Raw genomic sequence first — 8,270 nt, forward strand, 5'->3', positions numbered from 1 at the left:
CAGGTCCTTTACCCACAGTCATATTTATACTGCTAAACTTTGCCCCCAAATGTACTGGTCACATGATTGTGACATCATCACAGGTCCTACACCTCCAGCATGTAGCAGATACAGAGCAGGTCCTGGTGGGGCAGTCACGTCTGTTGTGTTGTGTGTGGAGATCTCCCAGAGCAGCAGCCCCTGATCATGTGACTCCTCCTCCATGTGACTGATCACATGACGGTGACATCATCGCAGGTCCTGTAAGCACACGGCTCCTCTACAGATACAGGTATGTGTGTGCGGTCACCATCAGATCAGGATTATTGGGGATGTTATTAACCCTTAAAAGACTATTGCAGTGACAAATAACATCCTCTATCCAGAGGATAGGGGATAAGTTATAGATTGCGGGGGTCCAACCGCTGGGATCCCCCTCGATCTCCTGTACGGGGTCACGGCAGTTTGCAGCAAGCGCGCGATCCGACCCCCACAGGAAGCAGCTGCCGAAGCTCCCCCTCCATGTATTTCTATGGGATACATGGTGGGGGCGTTTTGGCCACCATTCCGTGCAGTGGTTGGCACGCCCCCTTCCTGTGGACTGTCGGGGCCCCGTACAAGAGATCGCAGGGGGTCCCAGCAGTCAGACCCTTGCGATCTATAACTTGTCCCCTATCCGTTGGTTATTTTTTTTTTACTACAGAACTCCTTTAACCCCTTAAGGACCGGGGGTTTTTCCGTTTTTGCACTTTCGTTTTTTGCTCCTTGCCTTTAAAAAATCATAACTCTTTCAATTTTGCACCTAAAAATCCATATGATGGCTTGTGAGATAAAATTGAAAAAAAAAACCGCCGTTTTGTAACTTTTGGGGGCTTCCGTTTCTACACAGTACATTTTTCAGTAAAAATGACACCTTATCATTATTCTGTAGGTCCATATGATTAAAATGATCCCCTACTTATATAGGTTTGATTTTGTCGGACTTCTGGAAAAAATCATAACTACATGCAGGAAAATTAATACGTTTAAAATTGTCATCTTCTGACCCCTATAACTTTTTATTTTTCCGCGTATGGGGCGGTATGAGGGCTCATTTTTTGCGCCGTGATTTGAAGTTTTTAATGGTACCATTTTTGCATTGATAGGACTTATTGATCGCTTTTTATTCATTTTTAAATTATATAAAAAGTGACCAAAAATGTACTATTTTGGACTTTGGAATTTTTTTGCGCGTACGCCATTGACCGTGCGGTTTAATTAATGATATTTTTTTATAATTCGGACATTTTCGCACGCGGCGATACCACATGTTTATTTTTATTTACACTGTGTTTTTTTTTTATGGGAAAGGGGGGGGTGATTCAAACTTTTAATAGGGGAGGGGTTAAATGATCTTCACTTTTTTTTTTCCACTTTTTTTTTTTTTGCAGTGTTATAGGTCCCATAGGGACCTATAACACTGCACACACTGATCTTTTACAGGGACCTATAACACTGCGCACACTGATCTTTTACATTGATCATTATTATCCCATAGGGACCTATAACACTGCACACACTGATCTTTTACATTGATCAATGGTTTCTCATAGGAAACCAGTGATCGATAATTCTGCCGCTTGACTGCTCATGCCTGGATCTCAGGCACGGAGCAGTCATTCGGTGATCGGACAGCGAGGAGGCAGGTAGGGACCCTCCGGCTGTCCTGTAAGCTGTTCGGGATGCCGCGATTTCGCCGCGGCTATCCCGAACAGCCCACTGAGCTAACCGGCACTTTTTACTTTCACTTTTAGCCGCGTGGCTCAGCTTTTAGCGGCGGGTCCTGGCTTCACTATGACGCCGGGCCCGCCGTGATATGATGCAGGGTCACCGTGGGACCCCGCGTTATATCACAGGAGTGGGACCAAGGACGTACTCATACGTCCTTGGTCCTTAAGGGGTTAAGAACATGCAGTACATTTACGCCCTGCGTCCCATATGGGATTTAGAACTTAGGAGCTATACGCAGCCAGGACTCACCGCTAATAATTAACCCATTAAAGGGGTACTCTGCTGCCCCAGTGGTTGTGTCACAGGGGGTTGTGTCACAGCCATGCCCCTCGTTCCGTCACGCCCTCTCAATGCAGGTCTATGGAAGGAGGCGTGTTTGTATGGTGAAGGGCTGCAGGTCACCTCCCTGCCCATCCTGTCATCTGGTTAATTTCTTCTCTGGGTATTAGCCATTTCTTCCATACAGCAATCTAAGATGGCCGCCTCTGTTGTCCCGGTGGCTGCTTCTACCTCCTTCCTTACGGCCGCACACGAGGCACAGCGGTAACATGTGGTCTCTCCTCAGAGGCTTCTCCCTCAGCCTTCTCTGCTCGGGGCCCCTCTGTTCCATCCCCTTTACCACAAACAACGTGTTCCAGATGAAAAGGGTCTATAACGTGGGCACCTGGAGGGACAACATCCACATCAGGATTCAAACTCCCGACATAGTGTCGTCACAACCCTGGAGACCAGATTGGCTTTCTGCCCAGATTCTGGACAATTATGTAACATTCCGGGACAATAATTCCCAGTGTGACGCGGATCCATTCAACTATGATCCAACCAATGCTTTATGTGAACTAAAGTACAAAAAGCACAGAGAAGTGTCATGTGACCATGTCAAAGAAGTCTTTACACCCCTGAGGGGAGGCACAATGGTTTGTTTGTGTCTCGTTGTTGTAATGTTTCCGCCATGTTTGCTCTGAGTGAAGGTCTTTACATCCCTGAGGGGAGGCACAATGGTTTGTTTGTGTCTCGTTGTTGTAATGTTTCCGCCATGTTTGCTCTGAGTGAAGGTCTTTACACCCACTGAGGGGAGGCACAATGGTTTGTTTGTGTCTCGTTGTTGTAATGTTTCCGCCATGTTTGTTCTGAGTGAAGGTCTTTACACCCCTGAGGGGAGGCACAATGGTTTGTTTGTGTCTCGTTGTTGTAATGTTTCCGCCATGTTTGCTCTGAGTGAAGGTCTTTACACCCCTGAGGGGAGGCACAATGGTTTGTTTGTGTCTCGTTGTTGTAATGTTTCCGCCATGTTTGCTCTGAGTGAAGGTCTTTACACCCCTGAGGGGAGGCACAATGGTTTGTTTGTGTCTCGTTGTTGTAATGTTTCCGCCATGTTTGTTCTGAGTGAAGGTCTTTACACCCCTGAGGGGAGGCACAATGGTTTGTTTGTGTCTCGTTGTTGTAATGTTTCCGCCATGTTTGCTCTGAGTGAAGGTCTTTACACCCCTGAGGGGGGGCACAATGGTTTGTGTCTCGTTGTTGTAATGTTTCCGCCCTGTTTGCTCTGAGTGAAGGTCTTTACACCCCTGCGGGGAGGCACAATGGTTTGTTTGTGTCTCGTTGTTGTAATGTTTCCGCCATGTTTGCTCTGAGTGAAGGTCTTTACACCCCTGAGGGGGGGCACAATGGTTTGTGTCTCGTTGTTGTAATGTTTCCGCCATGTTTGCTCTGAGTGAAGGTCTTTACACCCCTGAGGGGAGGCACAATGGTTTGTTTGTGTCTCGTTGTTGTAATGTTTCCGCCATGTTTGCTCTGAGTGAAGGTCTTTACACCCCTGAGGGGAGGCACAATGGTTTGTGTCTCGTTGTTGTAATGTTTCCGCCATGTTTGCTCTGAGTGAAGGTCTTTACACCCCTGAGGGGAGGCACAATGGTTTGTTTGTGTCTTGTTGTTGTAATGTTTCTGCCATGTTTGGTCTGAGTGAAGGTCTTTACACCCCTGAGGGGAGGCACAATGGTTTGTTTGTGTCTCGTTGTTGTAATGTTTCCGCCCTGTTTGCTCTGAGTGAAGGTCTTTACACCCCTGAGGGGAGGCACAATGGTTTGTTTGTGTCTCGTTGTTGTAATGTTTCCGCCATGTTTGCTCTGAGTGAAGGTCTTTACACCCCTGAGGGGAGGCACAATGGTTTGTTCGCAGTGGGATACATGCAATGAAGGAATATCAGGTCTAGATGTCCTCAGTCCACTATGAGAGAAGGTGAGATGAGGTAAAGCCGCTCACAATAAGCGTATACGTATGTATATAATAGAAGGTGATGTGAGGAAATCCTTGGGATTAGTAGGACGCAGAAGTTCTCGATCGTGTGTGGAAATATCCCAGATGGATGATCCCTTTATCAGTGATTCCAGTGCGGTGTCACCAAATCTCTTATATGTGTAACTGTTTATTGTCTGGAGTCATGATATTTGGTGCCCTCCAGTGGTCGGGGTAAACACCTAGTTGGCATCAGAATAACTGACTATAGTTAAAATAGGATGGTAAGAGAAGGTGTGTGACATAGGACAGTGACCTCCTGACCTCCGACCATGACAGGTCACATCTACTGGATGATGAAGAATCCTCAGACACTTTGTCCACCATTTCCATCTTCTCACCACTCGTGGCTTCTGGTATTACCTGGATAACATGGAAGGTGGATTCCTGTCTCCATATTCTACCCATCCCCCATGACTCCGCCCCAGACTATGATGGATCCCCTGACTAGGTTTACAGCCTCCATGATTGTGACTATAATGTCTCCTCAGATGTTTCCCCAGATTATCTCCAGGAAATGGATTTTATTTCTCCATAGAATCTGGTGCGGTTTATCATCGTCTCCTCTTCTTCCCTTCAGGTTTCTCCAATCCAGGATCCTCTGCTGATATCTTCTATATAAGAGAATTCTCCTGGATGACCCATCAACCATGGAGAGAGACAGGAACAAGATGGCCGACAGGATCATAAACCTCACCCTACAGATACTCTTCCTGCTTACTGGAGAGGTGAGGGATTCTGGGAGTGATGTCACATGACCTCATTCTTATCTATGTAATAACAGATTGATATGACTGGAGAGGTGAGGGATTCTGGGAGTGATGTCACATGACCTCATTCTTATCTATGTAATAACAGATGGATATGACTGGAGAGGTGAGGGATTCTGGGAATGATGTCACATGACCTCATTCTTATCTATGTAATAACAGATGGATATGACTGGAGAGGTGAGGGATTCTGGGAGTGATGTCACATGACCTCATTCTTATCTATGTAATAACAGATGGATATGACTGGAGAGGTGAGGGATTCTGGGAATGTATGTAGTGATATTAATGTGTCTCTCCATACACAGGATTACACAGTAGTGAAGAAGTCCTCTAGTGGGCGCTGTCGGGCCCCTGTGTGTGAAGGATGGGGAAGAACCCTGAGCCCAATCCCGGGGCCCCCACCTCACTCCCTGATACATGAGGAAATGGATGAACAGAAGATCCTAGAACTCATCAACAAGATGATGGAGCTGCTGACTGGAGAGGTGACCCTGCTGGGACATTATACAGTAATGGAGGGGACTGGTGATGACTGGAGAGGTGACACTGCTGGGACATTATACAGTAATGGAGGGGTCTGGTGATGACTGGAGAGGTGACACTGCTGGGACATTATACAGTAATGGAGGGGACTGGTGATGACTGGAGAGGTGACCCTGCTGGGACATTATACAGTAATGGAGGGGTCTGGTGATGACTGGAGAGGTGACACTGCTGAGACATTATACAGTAATGGAGGGGTCTGGTGATGACTGGAGAGGTGACACTGCTGGGACATTATACAGTAATGGAGGGGTCTGGTGATGACTGGAGAGGTGACACTGCTGGGACATTATACAGTAATGGAGGGGTCTGGTGATGACTGGAGAGGTGACACTGCTGGGACATTATACAGTAATGGAGGGGTCTGGTGATGACTGGAGAGGTGACACTGCTGGGACATTATACAGTAATGGAGGGGTCTGGTGATGACTGGAGAGGTGACCCTGCTGGGACATTATACAGTAAAGGAGGGGTCTGGTGATGACTGGAGAGGTGACACTGCTGGGACATTATACAGTAATGGAGGGGTCTGGTGTTGACTGGAGAGGTGACACTGCTGGGACATTATACAGTAATGGAGGGGTCTGGTGATGACTGGAGAGGTGACACTGCTGGGACATTATACAGTAATGGAGGGGTCTGGTGATGACTGAAGAGGTGACACTGCTGGGACATTATACAGTAATGGAGGGGTCTGGTGATAACTGGAGAGGTGACACTGCTGGGAATGCTGGGACATTATACAGTAATGGAGGGGTCTGGTGATGACTGGAGAGGTGACCCTGCTGGGAATGCTGGGACATTATACAGTAATGGAGGGGTCTGGTGATGACTGGAGAGGTGACACTGCTGGGACATTATACAGTAATGGAGGGGTCTGGTGATGACTGGAGAGGTGACACTGCTGGGGCATTATACAGTAATGGAGGGGTCTGGTGATGACTGGAGAGGTGACACTGCTGGGACATTATACAGTAATGGAGGGGTCTGGTGATGACTAGAGAGGTGACACTGCTGGGACATTATACAGTAATGGAGGGGTCTGGTGATGACTGGAGAGGTGACACTGCTGGGACATTATACAGTAATGGAGGGGTCTGGTGATGACTGGAGAGGTGACACTGCTGGGACATTATACAGTAATGGAGGGGTCTGGTGATGACTGGAGAGGTGACACTGCTGGGAATGCTGGGACATTATACAGTAATGGAGGGGTCTGGTGATGACTGGAGAGGTGACACTGCTGGGACATTATACAGTAATGGAGGGGTCTGGTGATGACTGGAGAGGTGACACTGCTGGGAATGCTGGGACATTATACAGTAATGGAGGGGTCTGGTGATGACTGGAGAGGTGACACTGCTGGGACATTATACAGTAATGGAGGGGTCTGGTGATGACTGGAGAGGTGACACTGCTGGGAATGCTGGGACATTATACAGTAACACCACTGGAGGGGTCGGGGTGATGACTGTATCATTGTGTTTCAGGTTCCTATAAGGTGTCAGGACGTGGCGGTCTATTTCTCCATGGAGGAGTGGGAGTATGTAGAAGGACACAAGGATCAGTACAAGGATCAGGTCATGATGGAGGATCAGCAGCCCCTCACATCACCAGGTAATAGACATGACTATATACACACGTCCTCTCATTATTTGTATGTAAAGAATGAATTCAGTCTCTGTATGTGTTCCCTACAGTCAGATCCAGTAAGAGAACAGCACCAGAGAGGTGTCCCCGTCCTCTTCTTCCACAGGATGATCAGGTAGATGGAGATATTCCCTATGATCTGTAGAAGGGCTGTGAAGCTCTTGTGGTCAGTCCCCTCACCCTCCATGACTCCTCATCTCCTGCTCATCTATAACATCCCACGTGACTTCTCCTACTGTCTGATGACTTTTACTATATTTCTTCCATATTTTATGAGTCAGGGAGAAGATCTGAACAATATTAATGCTACAGACATAAAGGAAGAAGAGACAGATGCAAGCAGTGATGAGCAGTATAAGGAGAACATTTCTACAGGGAAAGATGTGATCTATATTAATGCTACAGACATAAAGGAAGAAGAGACAGATTTGAGCCGTGATGAGCAGAATGAGAAGGAAATTCCTACAGGGAACTGCCCAGGTGAGTAGTAAAAGTCACAGATTCTGCTCAGTCACTGACTAATAATTTTATATGGAATTTTGTTTAAAGGGGTACTCCGATGGAAATTAATTATTTTAATCTACTGGTTCTCGAAATTTATTCAGTATTGTACATTACTTATATTTAAAAATCTTAATCATTCCAGTACTCATCAGCTGCTGTATGCTCCAGAGGGAGTTGTCTAGTTTTTTCCAGTCTGACCACACTGCTCTCTGCTGACACTCTTTTTTTATTATAAAAGTACAAAACTTATACAAAAACACAAAACAAGCTTAACCAGCTATAACATAAATAAGAAATACACTGGTACCAAAGAACAAAAACAAAACCCTGCCTAACCGGCCAGCCCAGCTTTACAAAAACCTAAAATATGCCAACCCACCTAACCGAACCACACTCACACACATAACAAAAATGAACAAAAAAAATAGCGCTTGGCTTATCAAAATATGAAAATAAAATTTAGCACTACCTGGCTACAACTCAAAATCATCCATATTCGGGAAACACAAAAAAAAAAAAAAAAAAAAAAAAAAAAAAAAAAAAAAAAATATATATATAAATTAAAATTAAAATACAAAAGCACAACTTGGCTTAGCAAAATATAAACATAAACATAAAATTTAGCACTACCTGGCTACAAAAAAAAAAAAAAAAAAAAAAAAAATTAATAAAATAAACAACGTAACAACATGAGAAAATCAAGTAAACCACGTAACATAATAACTGGTCCGACTGCCATGACTACTGTAATGCTGT

At 45.7% G+C, this 8,270-nt stretch overlaps 1 protein-coding gene across 1 annotated transcript; it reads left to right on the forward strand.

The window, feature by feature from the left end:
- The first annotated feature begins 213 nt into the window (after positions 1 to 213).
- Positions 214 to 8,004, forward strand: LOC130323363 (gastrula zinc finger protein XlCGF53.1-like). Its single transcript, XM_056553141.1, has 7 exons — positions 214 to 271; positions 4,625 to 4,772; positions 5,123 to 5,302; positions 6,851 to 6,977; positions 7,061 to 7,125; positions 7,292 to 7,490; positions 7,683 to 8,004. Exons 2-7 carry the CDS (start codon positions 4,695 to 4,697, stop codon positions 7,694 to 7,696), a joined length of 663 nt encoding a protein of 220 aa, XP_056409116.1. The 5' UTR covers positions 214 to 271; positions 4,625 to 4,694; the 3' UTR covers positions 7,697 to 8,004.
- The last annotated feature ends 266 nt before the right edge of the window (positions 8,005 to 8,270 follow it).

The sequence above is a fragment of the Hyla sarda genome, unplaced genomic scaffold, assembly GCF_029499605.1.
Source record: "Hyla sarda isolate aHylSar1 unplaced genomic scaffold, aHylSar1.hap1 scaffold_2474, whole genome shotgun sequence".
NCBI classification, from domain to species: Eukaryota; Metazoa; Chordata; class Amphibia; order Anura; family Hylidae; genus Hyla; species Hyla sarda.